The 25,625-nt window shown below is 39.6% G+C and overlaps 2 protein-coding genes across 2 annotated transcripts; one reads left to right on the top strand and one right to left on the bottom strand.

Annotated features, from left to right (window-relative positions):
- The first annotated feature begins 1,173 nt into the window (after positions 1-1,173).
- seraf (Schwann cell-specific EGF-like repeat autocrine factor) lies at positions 1,174-3,888 on the top strand. Its single transcript, XM_088411927.1, has 5 exons — positions 1,174-1,536; positions 2,129-2,224; positions 2,303-2,407; positions 2,742-2,837; positions 3,661-3,888. Exons 1-5 carry the CDS (start codon positions 1,308-1,310, stop codon positions 3,771-3,773), a joined length of 639 nt encoding a protein of 212 aa, XP_088268053.1. The 5' UTR covers positions 1,174-1,307; the 3' UTR covers positions 3,774-3,888.
- On the bottom strand, positions 2,586-25,439 carry vwde (von Willebrand factor D and EGF domains). Its single transcript, XM_088409648.1, has 31 exons — positions 25,307-25,439; positions 22,904-23,094; positions 21,548-21,779; positions 20,534-20,611; positions 18,988-19,262; positions 18,818-18,907; positions 18,527-18,689; positions 17,756-17,970; positions 17,336-17,409; positions 16,736-17,012; positions 15,895-16,091; positions 14,881-15,686; positions 13,332-13,468; positions 13,093-13,263; positions 12,388-12,492; positions 12,202-12,316; positions 11,796-12,052; positions 11,084-11,303; positions 10,545-10,682; positions 9,821-10,006; positions 8,767-9,003; positions 7,540-7,635; positions 7,369-7,464; positions 7,199-7,294; positions 6,077-6,172; positions 5,897-5,992; positions 5,673-5,768; positions 5,506-5,601; positions 4,575-4,670; positions 4,397-4,494; positions 2,586-4,331 (listed from the first exon to the last, which is right to left on the bottom strand). Exons 1-31 carry the CDS (start codon positions 25,437-25,439, stop codon positions 4,317-4,319), a joined length of 5,178 nt encoding a protein of 1,725 aa, XP_088265774.1. The 3' UTR covers positions 2,586-4,316.
- Between the last annotated feature and the right edge of the window lie 186 nt (positions 25,440-25,625).

The following is a 25,625-nucleotide window of genomic DNA, read 5'->3' on the forward strand; positions in this document are numbered from 1 at the left end:
TCACTAATGATTGGCTCTGGCTCTTGCATGGCTAACCAATCAGATGCTGCTACATTGGTGGAACAAGGCAAAGAAGTGCATCCTGATTGGATTTTTAAAAATCTTATCCCAACATTATTCAGTTTACACAGTGAGATTGATATGGAAACGATAACATATTTAGCAACCCGTTTTGGGATTGCAAATCACTGTCAGTTGTCCCATGAACAAATGGCCAATTTTTTTTATTTTTTTTTAATTCATTTTAAAGTAAGAACAAAGAAGACAGCATTCTACTATTGACTGTTGTTGCCGCTCCAGCTGGCCTTCACCGGCAGGGCGTATACTGTAAGCTCAATATATTTCAACAGTTCCTCTCCTTGTGCATTTGCTAATGACCTTTCCACCTGTGCTCTGGTCTGTATGAACTGTTTTTCTCCTTGAAACATTCTTCACAACACTAAGTCACACTGAAAAACATGTATGGATGTCTGGCAAGTTGAATTTGGCAAAAACAAGTTGGGGCCTAACAATGCGCACAACGTGGCTAATTAAAATGGTAGTTTATTCATGAGTAGCTGATTTGTGGTTTGTGGGTGGCGGGGGGGGGGTCAGAAGGAGATGAGAATCATCAATTTATTCCATTTATTATATTTCTAACACGGCAGGTCGAAAGGCTTTAAATAAGCGGTTGGGCATCGGTGTTTGCAGTTAAAAATGTATATCATGCGCCTAATTAGTACATAATGAAAAAAAAACTGTGAAGGGATGACGGGTTTAGATTCTGCTTGCTATGCTAAGATTACCTAGGTAGCGTGTTTTGCAACGTTAAAACAGAGAATATTCATTGCCTATCCTTGATCTCCGTCAGAATACTCCATTTTAGCATTGACAACAACGATGTGGCACAGCAAGTGGCGGGCACAAGCGATGACCCCGTCAACGACTTGACCTCACATCCGCCCCCAAAATGACACACTCATTAAAATGATTTGAACTGTTTGGCAAATAGACCCAAGTATTGGAACACAAGACATGTATCAAACTTTCCAATATTGCACTCTTAACCCAAGACCTCAAATGGGGACCCGAGTCGCTCCAATTTAATTTCGCGACACCATTTTTACTTTTAGGTAACACGTTTGAGGTCCAAATCCGTTTCCCACACAAGCACCAGCAAGGGCCCTCCTCCCCCGCTAGCCAGCCACGCCCGCTTCCCCCTCACTGACCTCCCGCTTGTGTCCGGGCGCGCTGCCGGTGGCGGCGGGGAGCTCCTCCGCTTCTTTTCCTCCATTAGCAGACTTCCTTCGCTCCCTCTTGACTCGGCGATGGGCTTTTTCGGGGCACCGGGGCCGGCCGCGCTGTTGGCGGTGTGCCTGTGCGGGCTGTGTTGCGGCCGGTGCTGGGCGCGTTCGGACGCTCCTCGCGGGGTGGCGTTGGGCTTCGTTTTTGACCCCAAGGCGATTTGCGAGCCGCCCTGCCAGCACGCCGGAGTGTGCATCCGCAACGACACTTGCCTGTGCGCCCGCGGCTACGAGGGCGAAAACTGCCAATACGGTAAGAAATAACTTTTTTGGTGACACCTGCAAAGTGTTTTAAGTAAGATTGCAGGTTTGTGACACCTGCAAACTGTTTAAATCAAGTCAAATTACAAGCATGCGTGTCCATGCAAAGCTCATTTTCATAAAGTGGAATAAACCACAGTTTAGCTTTTACAGTATACCATTAGCAATTAATGATTGCTTGTTTAAATAAAATGTTTTTTGTAGTTTTAACGCAACTTTATTTAAATGGCAATAACGTACGTTTTTTCGTACCCCCACAAAATCGATCAAAAAGAGATTTTTTGTTTTAAAAAAATCGTGTGCATTTTTGTGGGTGTCCTTTGGCTTAATTAAAAAAAAACATATTTGAAAACCTTATTTAAAGTTCTTGTGTTATTAGTATTTTTAGATTTCCTAGTTTAAAAAAAATGAATAATTAAAAATCTCAAAGTTTTCTGTTATATTTATGTATTTATAATTATGTATTTGGATTTTGTTTTAACCTTTTTTGGTTGCAGAAAAAACATTATATATTATATTTTTACCTTATTATTTAATGTATTTTAAATAATACAAAAATACTTTCATATTCTGTGTGCATGCAGCCAACTGCTATCCCAAATGTAAGAACGGAGGTGTCTGTCTTCGTCCCGGAAAATGCAGATGTCCTGCAGGCTTTGGAGGGAGATATTGTCACAAAGGTAATATTTGACGTCATGTCACACAAACGCAAAAAAATAAGCTGTACAAGAACTGTTGTGTATTGTTTGCGTGCACAGTGACATGCGACGACGGCTGCTGGAACGGAGGCGAATGCAACGCTGTCAATGGAGTTGCCAAGTGCATTTGTCCCTCCAGCTGGACAGGCTCAAAATGCCAAGAGGGTTTGTATTGTATTTTTTTTTTTTCTAAACGGGCTTATGTCCAATTACATTAGCAACTCGGTTCCCAGACCTCAAATGTCGCTCAGCAGGGGGAGGAGAACTGCGCGAGGGAAAGTGAAAACATGCACAATGAAACACTTTTAAAAGTGTCTTTTAATACGTTTAAATATATGAAAAGCATGTGAGAGGGGGTAAACTATTTCAAAATGTGAATACATTCTCTTTTCATCACAGAGTTTCACATGTGAGACTAGAATCTATCCCCTGCTATAAATTGGGGTTTATTGTACATACAAGGCTGGTAATAATGTTCATGTGCTGTGTTCCCCGCCAGCAATTTGCCCCCAAGGCTGCAGAAACGGGGGCCTCTGCATGGCCCCTGGAATCTGCAGCTGTCCTGACGGCTGGCTGGGAGGTGCATGTCACATTGGTGAGTTCCGCAAAACACAAATGGCCACAATATCCTCCTTGGACACAGTTTATGTATTTGTATCCAGCAAGACCGCAAAGTCGATTTAATAGCACTCAGCGCTTCCGTATTCAACAACATGACTTTTTCCTGAGTTTTCAACTTCCTCTGTCGTGTATGCTATTATGTGGGTGCCACCCAGTGTCCAAAATGAAACACTAGAGCACCATTTTATTCTGTTAAATTTTCTTTGCACTTCACTGTACACCTTGAAAAGAAGTTGTACTTTGTTTTGCTTCCACTGGATATTTGTTTCGTTGTATTTATTTATTCTTTGTTTATCCTATGTGTTCTATTCCAAATATGTATTTTATGAACAAATGGAAAAAACGATAATAGAAAATATAAATTAATACAATATAATTAATATAATATAATTAATAATCTTAATTATTTTCATACAATTTAAGGAAAAATGCTATCTTGGGATATATATAAGAGTCCAAAAAGGAAGTTATTTGACTTCATTGATCTTTATGCTTTCAAATGGATTTTTTTACCAATATAATTACAGTTGATGGCCACTATTCCTGGGAAATTGGGACCAGGCCGACATGCGAAAAACCAATAGTTTTGAAGTTATGTACCATGATTTTACTAGTCGACCCACTTGAGATTAGATTTTCCTCCATATGGCCCCTGAGCTAAAATGAGTTTGACACTCCTGTTATAGACAAAAACAAATGTCCGCTCCAGTGGCCACATACTATTACTTGTTCACGTTTCCTTGAGACTTTTTTTCTTGTGCATGTCTACTCATAATTTCTGTTGATGTGTTTTACAGCTGAGTGCACTCAGCCGTGCCTGAACGGAGGAAAATGTATTTCCCCCAACAAATGTCGCTGCCGTCTCCCCTTTTTGGGCCCTCGCTGTGAGGAAAGGAAAAGGCGCCACTAGGACCCCATAGTCCAGTCTACTTCTCATATATTCTCATTTTTACTGTACAAACACTGCTTGCTTTGTGTTTCTGTGTAACAGTTGTACTTTGTGTCATTAAATGTAGCGAACTGTGTGATTTTTGTTCAGAAAGCGCTGTTTTTGGTTGACACTGACCCATATCTTACTGAGAGTTACTTTTTCTTTTATTAAAAACGGATAGGGCAAGAACTTGCTACAAACAAACATTTCTGGTGAAAGAAAAATCAACTTTTTCTTTTGGTACGTTCTCTGGCTGATATGGTCACAGAGCACAATATTCTTTTGGTTTAAAATGGTTGGCAAAAATACTGATTTGAAAATGCCTGGCGATGAAGGCATTAAAAGGCTAAATTCGCACCCGATGTGCACCAGCTGTGCTAAAAGAAAGCTTTTTTGAGGTAGAGGACAGCAAGGGGACTAAAATGACAAGTGCAATGCCACAACCCCCCTCTAGGCGGCGCCATTTGTACAATATCTACACAGACATGCATATACACCACAATCTTCGTTCACTTGATTGTTTCACGCTTGCGAAACCTGCAAAACACACACGTTACCTTGTGGTGAGATGGATTCAGCCCCCCTGCCACATTTACACCAACCTGAATGGCGCACGTGAGGCCCTTGTAGCCCCTCCGACAGTAGCAGTAGTCGGGCAGCACGCAGCGCCCCCCGTTCAGGCAGCGCTTTCTGCACACCGCTATATGTCCAGTATGGACACAAATGTCCTAGTTGAATAATTATGAAATGACAAAAGTTGCAACTATGGATGAGACTCACGTGTTTGACACTGCAAACCCTCCCAGCCGGCGGGACAGTGGCATGTGTTGGGCCCCACGCACTCGCCGCCGTTTTTACACTTCTGCAGGCAAACGGCTGTGATGGAAATACAAACACGGTATTTGCATTGTTAGTAGTAGTAGTGATTGCAGTAGTATATTAATAGTAGTGGTGGCGCTAACAGTATTCACTTGCTGTGCTCAGGGCATACATGTCAGTTTGATCTAAGACACAAGTCATTTAAGGATGTTTGATGGATTATTATTAATTTTCAGGTTTTATTGAATTTTTTTATTAATTTAAAGCACATTGATGCATTTGTGATTAATTTTCTTCATGGTGTTCCAGGTATAAAGTCGAGCTGAGTTATTAGTATTGTTAGCAGTGATCACTTACCTAATAGTAGTGGTTGTCGTGGTCATAGTAGTACTAGCAGTAATTAGGAGTAGTAGTAGTAATAATAGCAGTGGTCGCTTAGGAATGGCTGTACAGTCAAAGTAGTAGGTAGTTTTAGTGATCATATGAGTACATTGTACTGTAGTAGTAGGTGGTCTGAATAGTTAGTGGCATAGTAATGGCAGCGTTTACACAGCTTAATCGTGGCTGTAGTTATAAATAGTAATAGTCATCTTAATCATAATAGTAATGGCCGTTGCAGTGACATCCAGGTCAATACTTTGCACAACTTTCTTTCATTGTTCACCTCATTATCAAAATTTCTATTTGCTTCTGCAGTGAGGACATTTTGGAGAAGTGAGGAGATTTAGGCGGGTCCCTACTTGTTCTGACTTCTTTTTGAGGGTCAAGACTTGCTTTTAGAGTATAGATTTGAATTGGGTTAGGCAGGTAAAGGTTAGGCAATCATTTCTGTCAGTGGATGTCTTTACAAGTATAGCCATACAAGCATGTGTGTGTGTGTGAGTGCACTCACGTATGCTACATCTGTTTCCCCTCCAGCCGGACGTACACGAGCAAGTGTTAGCCCCCACACATTTGCCTTTGTTCATACAAGTGGGCTCGCACACACCTGGAACACACACAAACATATAAAGACATTCTTAGCATGTGTCTAATGATAAGTGTGTGCGCGCGACTCACTGGTTTGACACCGTTTCCCTGTGTAGCCTTCAGGACATGAACACACGTTGTTCCTCATGCACTGACCTCCGTTCTTGCAAGGTGGGCTGCACACGGCTAACAGATACACACACACACACACACAGGTGATACATCACAACTATTGATGGCATAATGATGCAACTTTGTAGATAAATAGTCAACATATTACATGTAAAAAAAAAAAAAAGATGTTTGATTCTCACCGATTTGACATTGCGAGCCGTAGAATCCGGCGGGACAAGCGCAAACGTTTGGTTTGATGCACGTTCCTCCGTTCAGGCACACCGGATTGCACTCAGCTACGCACACACAGTGGCGTCACTGTTGCGCAACATTATTATGACTGTTAAGCTTATAGAGTGCCATGTTGAGGTGCGTCATACCCGAGTTGCACGTCGGTCCGTTCCAGCCTGGTTTGCACTTGCATACGTCGGGAGAAACGCACTCGCCGCCATTTTCACAGTGCCTGTTACATACCACTGACACACACACAGAGTTTAGTGGTGGTTAATGAACTATAATTATTCACCATTCAAGTTGGGGGAGGCATTGGTATTTAAAGTGTCATCATATTACAAGTGAATGTTGTAAATGTAACAGGAAATAGACCATAATAATAAGAATATATATATTTTTTTTTTTACTAGGAAAAATGTGTTGTCCTATAAAGAAGGAAGTTGGCCCTTTATGAAAACAAAACAACAGGGCATAATACAAATGAATGGAGAATTTCGATAGAACAAATAATATGGAGAATTTAGGTCAGAAAATACTTAAAATATTATCGCAGTGATTTGGGAAAACAGTGAAAGTTGTAACTGTAACAGGAAATAAACCAAAATAAAAAAAGGGGACAGGGGAGTTCTATGAAAATTTTGTTGTCCCAAAAAGGAGGTTGTCCCTTTATGAAAACAAAACTATTGAGAATAATGCAAATAAATGGATACTTTTCAGAAGAAAACAAATAAGGAAAATTTTGATAAGAAAATACTTTAATATATTGTCACAATGACTGCAAAACTTTATGAAGATGCTTTATTTTGGGGGGGTATGAATTTGGGGAAACAGTTTTAATGTGAGAAAATCAAAACTCTGTGAACACAGTTGTAATTTTACAAGCAGAACAAGTGATCAGAAATATGTTTGTAATTTAAAAATGAGGTATGGCATATTGCAAGTATACAAAGTTGAATTATAAACATCAAAATAAAACTATAATGAATAATATAACAAAAATAAAAATTGAGAATTCATTTTCCATTAAAAAAAAATAAAAATGAGAATTTTACAAGGAAAAGAACATAAAGTGGGTGGAATCATCCTGTAACATGCCACCTGTCAAGATGTGATTTTACCAGAAATAAGAAATTTTAGTAGGTAATCATACCACTATTTTGCAAGGAGTAAAGTCATTGTAATACAACCATAATTCCTCTCCAAGTATAATATTGTAATTTTACTCACAAATGTGTAGGACAGGATGAAACGAAATAACGTCAACTCACTGATTTCACATCTGGGCCCCACGTAGCCGTAGGAACACGTGCAAAGGTTCCTGGCAAGACACGTGCCTCCATGTTGGCACGGCGGCTCGCAGTTTGCTATTCAGTTGGCAAAAAAAGTAGAAATATAAGTAAAAAAAGTCTCCAAACATGTCGTGTCGATGGGATACAACCTTCCTGGCAGGTGGGCCCGCTGTAGCCCAGTGGGCATTCACACACGTTAGGACGCACACACCTGCCCTGGTTCTTGCAGTCGGGTCGGCACACAGCTTGGGTGGCATGTGCAGAAGAAAAGAACCTCAATTCTTCGTTGAAGAAAGGATGATTCTATATTCTTGACTTACCCATGTGACAATTGTATCCGGTGTAACCGTTCTTGCAGGTGCACGTGTTGGGCTGCGTGCACTCCATGTTCTCCCCGCACTGAAATCGGCACACAGCTGGACAAAAGCAAAATGGTGGCCTCACTCAAAAGAAGTGGTGTCTGAGCTCAAAGTGGGGTAAAAGTGTTCCCTCTAGTGGTGCTCCAAAATAATCCATGCCAATTTACAGTTCAGTTGTATTTCACTTTGAAGATTTTTCATCTTTAACTCTTTCAATCTCCAAAACTTTTTTTTTTAATCCAAAGCTTCAATACCAGGTATTTATATCTTTTTTTTATATCTTGTATTTTTCAAGTGTTTTGCTAAAGGAATGTACTAAATGAACTAAGGACTAAAGTAACTAACTACTTGGGTATTTAGGTACTAAAGTAATACAAGAATTTGTGTATTACATTCATCAATTACTGCATGTAGTTTAGTGCCTAATAAAATTGATCACTTAATTACTAGTACCTAAAGTAAAGTATTGGTATTTTAGTACTTATTTCCCCAAAATAATTGGTTTCTTTAGGACTTAATAAACTAGAGTGACTGATTGTTTTAGTTCTTAAGTATCCAAAGGAACAGTATTTTCTGTTCCTAAAATAATCGATTACCTTCATACTTAAGTACCTAAAGTAATTCATTTCGTAATCGTGAAAGAAGTACTAAAGTAATTACTGTATTTTTGGGAATCTAAGCCGCACCTTTTTTCTCATGATTTGAGCCCCAAAGCTTATGGTGCAGTCCAGCTTATCTGCGGGGTGTTTTTTGTTTGTTCGTTTTTTTGTATCTGTTCAAGGTCTCAATTTATGGAACAACTATGAAATAGAATTAAAAAGATTTGAATCAATAGTTGTGCTCAAAAAGTTTTAATAACATGGTATTAAAAATATAAAAATGATCTATAAATGTAATAAGATCTTATATAAAAGACATGCACATTTGATATATATAAATATGATTTTATATATGTATGATTGTATATATTGATTATGTGCAAAGTGTTTGTGTGTTCACTAAAACAAAACAAAGCGAAACGGAATGACTTGAATACTTCATTCACAAATGACTTGATATTTCTTAAGCCAAATGTTGAGAATCTTAAAAAAAGCTAAACGTCTTGGGGATTGAACAAATTAAGGTTGTTAGTTTTTGAACTTTGATTTTAAAGCTTGGCTATGGCTTCCTGTTTTATGGTGATCCTACCTTTGCACGTGACTCCATCGCCCGTGTAACCATGCGGGCAGCCTCCGGTACTTCTCTCCGAAAAAGACAAAGAATCTCTCCGTGGGTTGGAAACGCTGGCATCGGGTCTCCTGCTTCTGTCGGGGGCCCGCCTGGGTGAGTTGGCGGACGCCGATGAGGAGAAGGGGCTGCGCATCATCTCCCAGCCTGAATCGAGTCTGCCGCTGGGAATTTGTTCATCCGTGACGGTCGCTTGACCTGCAAAACACTGCAAGTTAGAAAAGATGACTTGACAAGAAAGCACAAGAGACAAACATACAGATCATTCACTGGCATAAGAGTGCACACCCCCTTATAATAGAAGATCTGAAGTGTCTCTCTTTAACTTTAACGGAGTAAGGTTCAGATGTTCTTGTGAGCATGTTTTCTATTAACATTCAATCCCAGATGCTTCATTGATTTATTGATTAATTATTAACGAGCACTGAATTAGTCAAAAACTAGTCAAAAATTAGCTCAAAAACTTCACTTATCTTGTCTCATTTCTTAAAATCATAAAAATTTAGTAGAGTTGATGCCATTAAAGTACACTTGGTTCCCTTTAGTTAGATGTTACCTAATTTTTCTTTTGTAATTGTATTTTAAAAGCAAGATGTAAACTAAAACTAACACTATGTATATACAGTATACACAGTACATATTAGTTTAGTTGTATTAGATATGTTGTTTGTTGATCCAACTATCAGTATAATAACAAATGAAAAAGTGTTCTGGTAGATGAATGCATTTCATAAATTTAAACTTGCTTCGAATCATTATTTCTCTCAAAAATATGAATCCTGCATAATTTCATTACATTTAATCTTAATTTCATTTACTACAGTTGAATGAACTCCATTAAATTTGATGTATTTAATTTGATCCAATTACTTTACTAGTTGCCATGCAAGTCAATGGGGCCATAAGATCAGAACATTTATAAATTAATTACTATGTCGCATTGAAAAAATTGAAATTGAAAATATTGTACTAAACATTAAATCCAATCAAATTTTATTCTCACTTGATGGTGCGCATGTTGTCCCGTTGCCATGGAGACCAGGCGGGCAGGGTCCGCAGACAAAGCCCGCCGCCACATAAGAGCTCGGGAAGCACATGACGCCAGGGTGGCACGGCTTACGGGAGCACGGTGAGAGCGGCGGGGCTCGGGGTCTTGGGGGGAGTGGCACCACTCTCGTTGGTGTTGTGGTCTCCTTGAAAGCTAAAAATGAACAAATAAATAGCTATTAGTTTTTAAAAAGATCAATGTCATTAAAGGGACTCCATCATGGAAATTCAACTTTGTGGAGGTTTTAAATATGTTTTAATATTATTTTAATGTTAATTCATCGCAATAAACACTCCTTATTTTCCTTGAGTGATGGACAATTTTCCTTGAGTGACAGGTGGACGGACGGACGGACGGATAGATAGATAGATAGATAGATAGATAGATAGATAGATAGATAGATAGATAGATAGATAGATAGATAGATAGATAGATAGATAGATAGATAGATAGATAGATAGATAGATAGATAGATAGATAGATAGATAGATAGATAGATAGATAGATAGATAGATAGATAGATAGATAGATAGATAGATAGATAGATAGATAGATAGATAGATAGATAGATAGATAGATAGATAGATAGATAGATAGATAGATAGATAGATAGATAGATAGATAGATAGATAGATAGATAGATAGATAGATAGATAGATAGATAGATAGATAGATAGCCAAGAGGACTCACCAGTGCAGACAACGCCATCGCCGGCAAGTCCTTGTGGGCAGAGTCCACAGGAGAAGGAGCCCAGCGTGTTGGTGCAGTCCACACCGGGGAAGCACGGATGAGACACACACTCGTCCACGTCCTCTCGACACGTTCCACCTGAGCGCACATGCCACATGCGCTGTTATTACAAAGTAAAACAAGGAAAAACACCTTCTAGCCCTTCATAGGATATTTATATTTAATATTCAAAAATATAATACTTTAACCATCAATTTTCACAGGTGTACTGCAGCCTACCCACCTAACTTGAGGCTGGTGGTGGGGTACCCCTTGGACCTGTACGCAACCCTTTGTTTATTGCAAAGGTGAGGTTCCAGATCACATTTGAAAAAATTAGCAAGTAACACTTACATTTTATTTAATAATACTAAAAAAAGTATGCATTTGGGGTGCATGTATTACATTTTTCCATTTGCAATCACAATCTTCACATTCTACACTATAGTATCAATATTTGCGATAATATTTAGTGACTCAACATGCGTGTGTGAGGTCACCTGTCATTCCGGGCGGGCAGATGCACGTGAAGGAGTCAGGTCCGTCAATGCAGCGTCCCAGCCTGCAGGGGTTGGGTTTGCAGTCGTCTACATCCACCTCACAGCGCTGACCTTTGAACCCTCTCGGGCAGGCGCATGTGTACTCTCCACTGCCCGCAGGTACGTTGAAGTTGCTCACACATGAGCCGCCGTTGGCGCACTCACACGGACGCACCGACACCTGTGACCAAAGGACAATCGTCAAAATATACTCATCAACATCCAAAGCTAACAAGGAAGTGAGCTGAAAAAAACTACACATGTATACTATATACCTGAATACACTATATTATTCGGTCAGTGAGTCTTTTCGGAGTATAAGTTGGACCATTAAAAAAATGCAAGGCGGCTGTAATGCACCAAAAGAAACTGCAAAATAAAGAATAAGTAATGTTCTCTCATTTATCGCATTAAGTGAATTTTTTTAGTTTAGCATCTGGCTTCCACCACTGCAAGGGTTTCCTATTTGTAAGACCAGAAGGCACAAAAACCAGAAGAGACAGCATTGGCTAAACTATGGAAAAAAAAGTGATTAAAAGTCTGAAAAATATGGTAATTCTTCAAATGTTAACTCTTCATGTAGAGCGTATTAAGAATTAGACGGAACTATAGAGCCTGTGCAATAATGTTTGTAGTTCCTATAAAGCAATTCTATTAAAGGTGATGTCCATACGTGCAAAGAAGCAGAGGTCTGGGCGTGGCAGTCATCCGTCATGGTAAATTCGAAGGCGTGTCTGCTCACATGCCGTGGCGTCACCTTCCACCGGATCAGACCGGACGGAGACAAAGACCCACCCTCAGGACCGGAGCGGAGATCGAAGACAAGTGGCGAGCCCTCTGGGTCCTGGACCTGCAGCTGGTAGAGGAACTCCTCTCCCTGGAAGGACTGCAAGAGGGAAGGCAAGGATGACAGTATGGGGGGCTCGTTCTCTGTTGACGGACAAAGTAGCACAAAAGTTCTCTTTAGTATATTACTTTTGCTTAATTATATCTTTTTTTCAAAATTTAATGACTCAATTTAACTATGTAGCATTTCATTTCATGTGTGTGTATGTGCGTTTGTGTGTATTACGCCGTACTGCGATGTGCGGTCCAAGCGTGCTGGGAGGTGTTCGGTTGGCAGGCAAGACAAGGGTTGAAGGGGTGCGGGTGGTCTTCATCATAACAGACCCCGTCGATGCTGCACGTCTTTTCCTTGGGGGAGGTCAAATCAGGTCATGAGCTAGTACAGTCCCTAAGTAGAAAAAGCATTTCAAAGTGCTTACCCTGAGCTTGCAGAGGGGGTCGGCGTCGAGCCCGCACACGTGACATGCCCCGTCGTATACCGTCACGACTTTCGCGTTGCTGAAGCTGTAACCGTCGTTGGACACCTGACATTAAAAAAAATGCAAATGATCCTGTGATCGGAGGGAAAATATTCAGATTCTACTACCAAGGAAGTCATCATTTCATTTTACCCCATTCCACTTTAATAATACATACAAATAATAAATGGAAATAATAAAATAACATTTCTTAACTCCCATCCTTCCCAATTAAGATCAGCTGATGTGATCAGGCGGATTTCCGATCATGTCAACGAGATCCGGACATCCCTGATAATTATATTCATGATGTATGTATTATTTAACGTCATTGTATTGTTGTAATTAACTCTTTGCATTGTATTTGATTTAATTGAATTTTATTTCGTTTTTGATCAACAAAATGTCATTTTACCTTCTGTTATCTTGTTTTATTCAAAACATTTCACATGACAGTAGTAAAATGAAGATTTTGTTTTTTCATCTACTATATTTCATTCTATTCTAGTCAGTTTAAACTCACTCATTACCGGCCTAGTAAAAATGAATCATTGATCTATATAGACATTAATGAGTTAAGAAAAAATGTGATTCTCACTCTTGAATATTGAAAAAAAAAAAGTGCCCAACAACATCAAAACCAACAGCAGTCTGGTTTGTCCTTACTTTGATCTGCCAGCGAGACAGGAACGTTCGCTTGCTCGCTGCTCCATTTGCTTCCACGCCGACAGTAGCTCGATCAAATTCCAGAGGGAATTGGCACTCCACGGCCGATTGGTTCACAAATGCGGCGGCGACGAAACGAGGCTCGGCCACAAGCCATTCACCTTCCACCAACTCACGGCCAGACAATAATACTTAATAATAATATTAAGAAGTAGGAGAAGAGGAGAAAGAGGTAGTACCTTTTCTTGGACAAACTCGCATTTCAGTTGTTGGCCTTCCTTGAAGCCGATACCTGAGACATGGATGCTAGAGCAGTCGCGGTCAGGAACGTTGCAGAGACCGCCTGACTCCAGATCCGTGATCTCTGGAGTGTGCGCTGAAAAAACATACACACAAAAGTTGAACATTTTACAAGTAAAATTATGTATATGCTTTGTAGGTTGGAGTCATAAGCCAAAAAAAAGATAATTAAACATGAAAAAAACATTTCGATAAAAAACTTAAATCAGAGGGAAAAAATAAGGTACGAATAAAAAATTATGAACACTTTCAATTTAAGTTTTAAAATAAAAGAAGAAAAGTACTAAAAAATACAAAGTGGTAGGTAAGGTTTTTTTCTTTCAATTTAAATTGTAGGGGTTATTTTTTTAATGTACAGAGATGTAAAATTTGAAAATGTGCTAAATTGATTTTTAAAAAATCCTAAATTCAATGTAATATGAATTAATTCAAATTTAAGTAAGGATCAGTATTTAAGATCATTTCACAAACATCAAAATACAAAAAAATGCAACTAGCAAAATAATAAAATACCACTTAAAGCACCTTTGAAATTTTTTAAACAAATAGATTAAAATATTTTTCTTAGACACAGACACTGACAAAAAAACTGTGTGTAAAAAAGTGTGTAAAAATGAAAACAATGAAAAAGTGACAAATGTAAACATATTTTAAAATAACAAATGAACATGGTTATATTGTATAAAACATAAAGGGAAGCCAAAAAACAATTGAGGGTATAATGTTTTATGTGCCCCAACTTGTCTAAAAATAGCACCCTGGTGTTTGCGTAATTGGAACCAAGCAGCAAAATCCACCCGTTCTCTTCCTTTTCAAGGGTTGGAAATGTTCCACTTGCTGTTGACAGAAAATAACATCTCAGTTGCTCGAGGTCGAGGTAACGACCAATCGCAAGCGTGATTGGCCATTATCTGAATACCGAGCAAGCGTTATGCCATTTTCAGTCGACAGACGCGAAAGGTGGATTTTGTTACATAATTCACATTCTTAACTCCAATCCTTCCCAACTACACAAACACAATAATAATCCGAATAGTATTTTTTAACTAGTGGGGCCGCATGCAAAATATTATTCTAAATACAATTTTTGGGTTGACTTTTTCCTCAAAAACTAACAAAATGAACAATTTTAATTGAAATTATTATCAGTTTTAGACACAATAAACATACACAACATAAGGTAAGGTAGGTAAAAATGATCACATTTAGAATATTAAGATACAAAAATCAAATGACATCAAACAATAATCTTGTTATCTGACAACTACACGCTCTTCTGACATTGATACTGCCTCAATCTGCAATCTGTGCTCAAACATCCAGGGGTCATCATATCAAGTAAGAACCCCCTAAATTCACCGAGAAAGCTGACAAATCCGTACTCAAACTAATACTTTTTGAGTACTCTATCAATTATTGTATCAGAATGGTTATTCTGATGCAAAAATTGACCACTCTGAACAAGAAGCCTACTTTGGGTTTCCTCACCTGACAGGATGCTGCAGTCATAGGATCCAAATCCGGGAAAACATACACATCCCCACTTCGAGCACTGCCCGTTTCCGTTGCACAGATTGGGGCACTTGAGTACGGCTACGGCGTCCCGGTGGGCCCGGTGATTTCGGTGATCCCGGCGAGGCGGCTCTCCCAGGCCTTCCTCCACCAACCGCCTCTCGCACTCGTTCTCCAGCAAAGGCAGGACGGCGTCCAACCAGGATGGTTCGTCCTTCAGCCGCAAGTCGCCCACACACATTTCCACCGCCGCACCCACCGTGTCGGAACCGATGAGCTCACCGCAGCCAAGGGCCAGGCTGGAGTTAACGATGACTCTTCGACATTCGGCCCGTATCTCTTTTTCAGTCGACCCAGAGGGTGTTGGCCATGTCAGATCAAGGTCGACCCGAGTGTCGGGTTCATGATCTTCGGGGAAGAAATAGGCGAAGGTCTCCAGGTTGGACTGACTAAGGCTTTGGCGTGAGGCGGCGGGGATAAACCGATGAGTGTGCCTGCTACGTCGCTCAGATGGGCGTGCCCTGGGAGTTCCCGTTGGTTCTTCCTCCCTGGCTTGCAAGTCCACAGAGCTGAGGTACTCAGCCGTGACGTCCAGAGACGGGATGACAGCGGGGAGGCGCAAGTTACCATGGTGAGAACAGGCTTCGTCTGGCGGATCTCCGGGCTGTGGTCCACTTGGGGCCAATGATTGACAGTTGCAGAATTTGCGTGACGTGAGCGCACTTGGAGGTGACGATGACAGTGGTGGGACGGTGTCAAATAAGCTGCTTCCTGGGCGGAGCCTTGCAAAAAGGAAGAAAATGCAAGATGCAGTTCCGCAAAGTGTTACAATTCAGTTCAGTTCACTGTATTGTATTTTAGGATGGCATTGCCTACAAAGGTAAAATGGCGGACAGGAGCACGGTGAAGGGTGGACCCTAGACAATGGAAATGCGTACCAAACCAAAACATATTGCTTGTTGGAAAGCAATGTTTCTTTCGCACGCTAACCTCCAATGAGAGATGAAAGCCTGCAAATCCTCCTCTGTGGTTCCTGCCGAGTATTGGATGTCATTGTCGGGTCGTCCGTCGTAGGTGCCGCAAAGACCCTCGGTGTGGCCCCTGTCTGAACCAGGGGCCCTCAGCGTCAGACTCAGTCCCCAATCTGCTACGTCGGCACGCACCAGTGCACCGGATGAGAAAGTCAACTGTGGAAAGTAGGGATGTTAGATACCACTTTTTTTAAATACCAGAACAAGTACCCGGTTTTTGAGTTGTCTCCAATACCAAGTACCGAAACCACTAATGCTTTTGAAACATAGAATTTCCCCCCAAATAACAATGACAGGTCAGTTCAAAGAAAGGCCTACCTATTCCAGTATAAAAATTTCCTTAAAATGACTGTATATGAGATTAACAGCAATATTCTGTTCTTCTACTTTGGAATTTCTTGCTCATGATCATAAAACTACTCCAAAAGAGTGGCCAATGTCTGCCATTGCAGGTAGCGATACCTTAAAAAAAGAGACGGATATTGGCCTTATTCTGATACCATCACTAGTTTTCTAGCAGACCGTGTGATGGCTTCTCAAAATAGAGCCACAAGATGGCGCCAAAGGAATACTCTACGTTAGTCAGGGCAATGGAGAATAGGTTCCAGAAAAAAAGGTCATTTGTAAGTACTGAATTGTTAATTAATATGTAGGGGAATTGTGTAAACTTATTAAATTACACGGATGAACCACTAATATGGATTAAGTGGGCTAATCTAACATAAAAACACAGACAGGCTGAAATTTGATGACAAAAAAAGTAGTCAAAAACACTCTGAAGAAAGTGTGTTGACACTCACAGTGACTTTGCGGCCCTGGTAAGCCTCGTAGACATGCACCCCGCTCTTGCTCAGGTCTCCCTTTTTTACCAAGAGGCGAGGTTTGGTTTGACCTCCTTCCCCGTCGCACATGTCCAAGGTGAACACGTCGTCGCCATCCCGGGCTGCCATGCCGCACGCACATGACGTGGGTGCTGCCCCACCGCCCCCGCACTCCCACTGTCGCACGTGAACCTCAAATGGCCAACGGGTGCTTCTGTACAACACGAATGTGCCCACTTGGTAGTTATCGTAGCGCCTGTGGGTATAGACACAATTCCAGTTCACACTTGAACGTCTCATAAAAGTTACAGATTAACCATTGATCTATCACAGTTCATTATTGAAACTATTATGAGATGCTTATGTTTAATAATAAGAAATATAAAACCCTATAATGTTGTGTTGAATAAAGTAGTAGTGACATTCAAAATAAAATCAAACAATTTCTTGCTACATTTTTCAAGCAATTCAAAGTACATAGTGCTGTTGCTTTTGGTCTGGGCACCATGGCCATCTACAGGCAGTATAATATGGACAGATGGAACATAAGGATTGTGGTTGAAAAGAAAAGTGAAGTACCTGCCATCAAATGTGACGACATGAGGATCGGTGAAGGAGTAACAGTACGCTGAAGGCGCGTCCTGCACTTTGAGCTACAAAAGAAAGAATGCATCAAAACAGTGTCAGTCTACCATTTATATCATGTGTGTTAAACTCAAGGCCTGGGGCCAAATCTTGACCCTATGCATCCCTGTATATGGTCCACAAAAGCTTGCCACAATTTTCCTTGACTTCTCTTCAAAACTAGCCAGCATGCAATTAGCCAAATGCAGTGGACATTAGCATTACTGCAACTACGGAAATTTGAAACTCTCAAATAACAGCTAACTAAACATGACTAAGAAATAATTAAAAATGAAGTGTAAAGACTGAAATATGGGAGGGATACAAATGATAAACCAGACTATACTGTATATTATACACCCTGATGAGATTTACCTGAACAGGCTCTGGCGCATATCCATTCCACACAAAATTGTTGGTGACAAGGGGATGGACAGAGACATTAGTGGTCCGTTCGTCGTCTCTGACAAAGTCGGTGATAGCGGTATAGTGGACAACAGCCCGGCCACAGACGCTGCCCTGGCACGGCCCCCCCGAGAAGTCCACCGAGCATGAGGACAGGGACACATCGGAACCCAGCGCCATTTCATCTGCAACAATTATGCACATTTTCATGGCACTTTAAATAAGTGGTTCTTAAATGAGGGTATAGGGTATGTGGTAGTGACGACACCAAGACAGGAACAGTCCATTTGTGTTTTCAAATTAAGAGCAAATGAATTGAAACATGACACAACATAATGCTAAATTAAGTTATAGTTACCGTTACAGTTTCATTTTTGTATGTACATATGTTTTATACAAACATTGTCTTCGGTGACATATTGTTCCAGCAGACATAAAGTAAAAAAGGTTGGCTGTGTCCAACCATAGCCACCATGTAACTCTGCCTCTAGTTATAAATTTCTACATACAGTATAATACCAGAAAAAGACAATTCAAAATATATATATAATACATAATTTTTGTTAATATATTCAAATTCAATTTAAAAATAAATATATATAGATATATTTGCACATCATTAACAAGTGGGAGCTGCTCGATCGTTGACGCAGCTTATCAAGGGATTCAGCTATGTGTGGAATGTGTAAAATTAATATAACGGCACTTATCTTATAAGCTCTTAAGTGTTTGTGTGTTCACCTTGGCTGTTTGTGCTGAGCATCAAAGTTAGAGTGCAGTGTCCTGACTGAGGAGAGGAGGATGACGACAGTGATTCTTCCAGACACGGTATAGGAACAGTACTCTCGACCACCAGCTCGTAGAGCTTTCCATCCTCGGACAGGACGCTCACCTCAGGTCTCAGCTGTGCTCAGGGCAGAATATAATGGCAGCACACGTGCATTTACATTTAAATAATCATCATCATCGTTTTAATCTGCCCAACCCAAAAAAGTGCCAAAAATAATATAAAGTGAAAAGGCAGTAATGTACCCGAATCCCAGCAAAGAACTCCTGACTTTCTACTGAAGCGCTGTGACTGTCCAGAGAGTCTAAGAAGAAGCTGTAGACGGAGCAGTAAATCTGACAGAAAGACATTCATTCAAAAAATACTCAACAAGAATTACTAGACTCCTATTATTGTTCTTTGAGTAAGGCCTAACCTTATCTCCCAGACGGAGGTTGAAGCCGTCCAGCTCGATGAGGGCCCACGTCTGAATGGTGGTCTCCCGTTTGAGCTCCTCCCGCTTGCCCTTAGGTGAGGCTCGGGACCATGCCACTACGTGTCCTAGGGAGCCGCTGGAGTTGTCGGGGCTGCTGGAGAAGCTGCACTTCAGATGCACGCCACCTGCCGTCCACTCAGGAGTAATTATGGGCTTGGACGGAGGGGCGGGCTGCTTAACTGATGTGAGTGAAGAAGGAAAGAGCGACCATGGATCTAAACGTCTGCTTTTTTGTTCTCTATGGTAATACTTAAGAACTAGTTGATGAGTTATCCGACCAAATGGCTAACTAATTAACCATTCATATGACCAAATGAATCAAATAACTAATAACCAACTAATTAACTAACCACCCATCCAACTACTCAACTGTATCCATTCAACCATCTAGCTAACTATGGAACACTCCAACTAAAATGTCAGCGAACAAGCCACCCAAACAATCAAACAACAGACTAACCAACTGTTCACCATAGCAACAAGGCTTCGAATAAAACAATCAACAACATGTTCATGAAACAACTAAACATTCAAATAATAGCCAAACAACTTCCCGCCCAAAGAACAAACTAAATGACCAAATAATAACAATCTAATTAACCCAAACATTCAGCCAAATCAATATTAAAACACCCATCTACTCATCTAACTAACTCGGTTTTTCATCCATCACTCTAACTATCCAACAATCCCAACCAATTAATCGGCAAAAAAAAACAAAACAAACCAACCAGACAAAACAAAAACCAAATAAGTATTCACCCATCCACCCAGTGCCCCGACCAACTACATAATTAAGTAAAAACTAAAAAAGTAACTAAATTTCCAAAAAAACAACCATTTATTCACTAAAAAAGTAAGCATTTGATAACAACTCACCAATAAACCAAGAAAGCATCCAGCTAGCTAGCCAACTAGCTACCGAAAATAATAGTGAGCTAAGTAATTAATTCACCACAAACCTAAATATATATATCCAAAAGAACATCTACCCACCTAACCAACTCAGTTTTTATTGATATCAACAAATAAAGTAGCAAACTAATCAAAACAATAACCACCTAAGTATTCACCCATCCACCTAACACCCCACCAACTACCTAATTAATTCATCATCATCCACCTACCAAAACATCCAAACAAAGTTTGACATTTGAGACTTTAAACACTATGTACTTCCGACAACCTCGAATTCCAGTTTGGAAGTAAGCCGTCGCCATGGTAACATCATGACCCCCGAAAGACATACAGTATGCCGGGCTCATTACAGGAGAATTCCTGACCACTCCAATATTTTTGAGTTATGACATAATGACAATAGACTTTGTGGTATAGTGACTGGGGAGTAAGTAATAAGAGATAGATAACTCAAAGTCATTCATTGTACAGTGAAAATATACGCATCTCTATAATTTAGCACTTCTACAAAGTGCATAGGGAGTGATTGCCAACTGACATGGATGAAAAGAAAGAAAAACATCCTCACGTTTTGTACATGTTCCGTCCATGTTGACTGCACCATGATCGCAGGTAAGCGAGGTCAAAGGTGATGTGTCGGCCATTTCTGTTAGAAGTGAGAACATGTGGAATTACTGTAATAAGGGCATTTTGTCTGTAACAACAGAATGTTATTGTCCGAGATTAATGACTTTTCAAATACTACTATGCCGTATTTGGCATCAAATAACGTTTTGTATTATATAGTATGTTGTATTCTTACATTTCCCCATGTAAATTTTGACTTTTTCCCCTCATAAAAGAAGATGTATAATATACATTTTGTTTGAAATGTTTGTTTTGTTCTTGAATGTCATTTTTTTCCCCACAATCATAAACACATTATAAAACCACATCCTTATATTCAATTTAACTCTTTCACCGCCATTGATGGCCATAGATGTTAAAAATCCATTTTCACTCTCCTGTTATGTTTGCAAGGAACAATAATGATAGTCCTGGATCACTTTGACACAAGTGTATTCAGTCATCCAAAATCCAAATCTAATATTATTGTTTTAACAGTGATTTATGTTGATTTCGCAAGAGCAGTAATAATATATCTTGGTTAATATGACCCAGAAATGTATGTTTTTATCCAAAAGTGTCAAAACATTTTTTGAAATAGTATTTTTTTTTATGTAATCCACCTGTGATTCCTTTTTCCCTCATCAGAAAGAGCAATAACATTCTTGTACACGTTTTGCTTATTGACCAAAAAAGCTGCATAAATTCAAAACAATTGAAAAAGTAATCCACGTGCCATTTCAAATGCATACGTTTACGCGTATTATACATAAGCCAAGCAGAAGTCTTGTACTGAAAACCAACATTCAACACTGACTTTAATTCCCAAATGGGTCATTATGACCAACAACACAACAGTATTGTTAACTCAGCTGGCAGTAAACGAGTTAAGAGATCTGTCGTCCAACTTACTACACTTTTGTCCACTTAGTTTATGTACTTTCCTGTTTTGGTCGTATACACAATTTTCCAGTACCTTGTGCACAGTAGCCCATGCATCCCTGGGTCGGCTGCAGCAAGTAAACGTAGAATCCTCCGCAGTTTCTCACGGACACCGGGATGCGGAATAGGCAGCATTCCTTGCTGCTGCTCGGGAACAACCGCCAGGCGGCGCAAGCGGTCAAATGCCGAAGCTCGAGAGGACCTGGTAGCGACTGGCCTTCTCCCAGAGACAACCACACTGGAGCCTGGGTCCCGCAGTGGTTCACCTGACAGAATCAGCGCTTCATTCAAACATACTCAACTCCAAAAAGTTATTTTTCTTAATTCAGCCCCTGGTAAAGTAGTGATGAGAAAATAAAACCTCACTTGTGGTATTTTTTTACTCCTCTAGATCAGTGGGAAATATGTTTTCAGCCAAGTACCCCTTTGTATTAACCCACAAAAGAATAATCAACCTAAAGTGTGCTTTTTTTCGATCATAGAAGACATCTCTTATCAAAAAATAACTTCATTATTAATAAATATTTTTCCACAAAAAATAATCAATATAAAGTGTCAGACCTGTTCCAAAAAAATAATTATGAATAAATATTTTTCCGCAGAAACAAATTGAACATAAACTGTCCTGTTTTGGGGTTGCAGTAAAGATCTGTTCATGAAAACAAATCATTAACTTCATTATTAATAAATATTTGTCCTCCCAAAAAATAATCAAAATAAAGTGTCAGACCTGTTCTAGAAAATAATAATAATTATAATTTAATAATAATCATTATTATAATAATTATAAATAAATATTTGTCAAAAATATTCAACTTAAAGTGTCCTCTTTTGGGATCATAGTGGAGATGTGTTGACAAAAATAAATCATTAACACTAGAAAGACCAGTGACAGGTAACGAGAGGTGGCACATGAAGTGGGGCCCAACCATTCCAGTATGAGGGAGAATTTTGCTTTTTACAATCAAGAAATTGAACATCCTACTAAACATAACATTTGTTTTATGAACCTAAAGTATATTTTCCTGAAATAATTAATTCAAGAATTATTTTCAACGTTTTTTTGCATGCTTGTTTTATTTGTTGTATTTAAAATCCAGCGCACCCCCTGAAGTTCCTTCAAGTACCCCCAGGGGTACTAGTACAGCCTTTTGAAAACCACTGCTCTAGATGGTGCTCTTGGTTGAAAGATAAAGGCTAATGTTACGAAAATGTATTAAATGGCAACTGAATCTGTACACCAAGAGAGCCATTTGGGAAGCAAAAGAAATATCAAAAGTGACTCACATGCTTCATTTTCCCATCACTATATCGTAGTAAACTAAACTCATAAAGATGACGTATAAACTATCTGCCCAGTTTTTCCGCTTAGCAGATGAGACTTTTATACCTCCACACACCGGGTGGGCATGCTGGCTGGCTTGTCAAAAATCTGGAAGCGGTACCAGCCGGGCGACAGGGAATGGTCACAGACTAAATCCTGCATGGATGACTGCAGCAACCAACTGGAGCTGAAGGTGGTGCTGCGGTATGGGTTCTGTAGGACACCGTGACCACCTGGGGCGCACTCAGGAGGAAGTGCTGCAAAAGGGGAAAATTCATAGTGGTGAGCAATACATAGAACAACTCTTTATTTGGGCAATGGTTTGCGATGAAAATCATAAAATTTCAGTGTTTTTTTTTTTTAATAGAATAGAATTGAATAGAATGTGCTTGTTGTCATTGTACAACAATTTTTATACAACAAATTAAATAATGCCATAAAAAATTGGAACCCGCAAAAAAAATCACAAAAAGGACAAACATTTACATAACACTGATTAAACGTTGTTAAACATTAACATTAACAAACAACACATATTCCAATCAAAAAGGGATGAAAACAAGGAGAAAAAATGCACTACAAAAGATAATAAAAAGTCCCAACAAAAAGTACCTGGAAAATGGGCAAAGAAAAAAAAAACCATGAATCAAATAAAATCCCAATAACAATAGATCAAAGTTAAATTCCACAAAATATATATAAAAAAAAATCCTACAACAGAAAAAAACCCTGAGACAATCAACTAAAATATCTAAAAAAAAAACATTTGAAAATACAATCAAAATCTCAACAAAGAAAATCATTTTTTTTACTCCACAAATTCAACAATTTCCTCATAAATAATAAGCTCATCATAAAAATCACAAGGACAAAAAAAATTCCAAAATGAAATTCCAATTAGACAAAAAAATCCAAACAAAAATATATTAAAATGGATTAAAAATTACCTCCAGGATGTTTTGAGTTACTAATAAGCCAAAGTATCACTGTACATTCTATTCTATATATTCCAGTAATGAAACGAGGCATTAAAGAGACCGCACGCGTCCCAAAAACATATCTGCTCAGAATGGTTGCCCGAGGATTGACCCGAAAGAAAGGTGATAGCCTGACGGACATAATGGAGACGCACTTGGAGCGCAGCACGTTACTAACAGCCTGGGCACCTGGCCGCCTCGCTCTTCATTCCGCTCCTTTCTTCACCTGACCATGCTGCATACTTGGATGACAGCTTTGGATTCATGTGGTACGATGGACACACTTTAGTGAGTATACAGTACAAAATGTCACTGTTGTCGTTTCTTATCATCTATTCCATAATTGAGATTTGAAAACATCCCTAGTAACAAAGGTAGGCAGTCAGTGCAACAAATAATGCACTCCAGCTTGTTTGAACTGAATCAAATTGTTAATACATTGGGAACGCTTTGTTTTGTTTATGTTTCTAAGACAAAGGTGGTAGGTGAATGAGTATCATGGGTGAACTTTATGCAGGTGGGCTGAAAGAACTGAATGTGTGGGTTGGAGTAGCGACATAAGCGTAAACTGCAGGCCCAGCGTGAATTTGCCAGAATGTTCTGATTATTCATTCCTGGCCTGAAACTTTTTTTTTTTTTGGCATTGATATTGAGTCAATAAATAAAAATTACAAGCAATACATAGTGATAGGGGAGCGTGGCGCTGCCAATGCTAAGTAAACATTTTTGATTTGCGAAATCATTCGAATATATTGATATGTACATTCAAAGTGTTTTTAAAAAACGTTCATACATATTTTCAAATAGATGCGTGTACACACTCAGTATACATATAACTTAAATGTGCAAAATTGTCTAAATGTATTTGTAGTTTAAACGGGAGAAGCACATCAAACAAGTATGTTTGAACCTATTTACAAGCAGTAAAATACAAAAGTAAAAAAAAAATGAGACCCTAATCATTCCAAAGCACAGAACTGTGGAATAAATCTTTTTGACTGAAAAACCTGTTTGAGGATATTTACAAGAATGTTTCAAAGTTTATAGTTGTTTAAGTTTCTATCGGATTTTCAAACACATTCGAACACCTTTTCAAATACGTTCAAACGAGTTTGCCAGTCAAAAATTCTTACAGCTACACACTTCTGCACTATTTCAGCATTTTTTACTTACAGAGCAGTGTCAGTGCTTGCTGTTTTTACTATTATTTACAGGTGAGGAAACCGTATTTCTAATCAGCTTTTTTTAAAGTGGAGAATCAACTGTCTTACTTTATCTTAAGTAGCTACAACACGTGATTTTGTCACCTCTGCTGGCAGGTACAACCCCAACACATTTTTTTCATGGTTTCAGTTCACGCCATTTTCAATCACTTTTCTAACACCCGGAAGTATCACCGTCTGTTGTTTACATAAAGTAAGAGACCAAAATAGACCATCGGCGGGTTTGAAGGGATGCAAAAAGGTTAGAATAAGTGTGCGCAATAACGTACCCGTTTGCGCGCGCACTGCGTCAGGGAGCGCAAATGCGACGCACGCAGCAAGTTTGACAAGCGTCCCAAATTCCAGGCTCGTCGTCTTCCACGCGCTGGTAAATCCTCCTGCGCCCCTTGCCCTCCTCATCATGTCGAGTTCTCGTCTCACGCGTGGAGGTGGAAGTGGGAGTCCGGCTTCGGTGTCCCCCGAACTGCAGCCTGGAGGCAGGCTGAGTTCACTGCGTCAGGCTCCGCCGAACGGAGCGCCAGGAGGGGCGGGAGTGGGCACACAAAACAAACATTGGGGAAACCTAAAAGCACCCAAAACATACTCACA

Source organism: Hippichthys cyanospilos, chromosome 3 (genome assembly GCF_059441005.1).
Source record: "Hippichthys cyanospilos isolate Australia breed blue-spotted pipefish chromosome 3, RoL_Hcya_1.0, whole genome shotgun sequence".
Taxonomy (NCBI): Eukaryota; Metazoa; Chordata; class Actinopteri; order Syngnathiformes; family Syngnathidae; genus Hippichthys; species Hippichthys cyanospilos.

Bases quoted from the DNA above. Each gene is read 5' to 3' on its own strand.
- vwde (XM_088409648.1), bottom strand. From the start codon at position 25,439: ATGATGAGGAGGGCAAGGGGCGCAGGAGGATTTACCAGCGCGTGGAAG. The intron at 13,264-13,331 runs GTACTACCTCTT...TCTGGCCGTGAG, and splicing joins GCGAGTTTGTCCAAGAAAAG to TTGGTGGAAGGTGAATGGCT. The intron at 12,317-12,387 runs GTAAGCACTTTG...ACCTCCCCCAAG, and splicing joins ACCCCCTCTGCAAGCTCAGG to GAAAAGACGTGCAGCATCGA.
- seraf (XM_088411927.1), top strand. From the start codon at position 1,308: ATGGGCTTTTTCGGGGCACCGGGGCCGGCCGCGCTGTTGGCGGTGTGC. The intron at 2,225-2,302 runs GTAATATTTGAC...TTGCGTGCACAG, and splicing joins AGGGAGATATTGTCACAAAG to TGACATGCGACGACGGCTGC. The intron at 2,838-3,660 runs GTGAGTTCCGCA...TGTGTTTTACAG, and splicing joins GGGAGGTGCATGTCACATTG to CTGAGTGCACTCAGCCGTGC.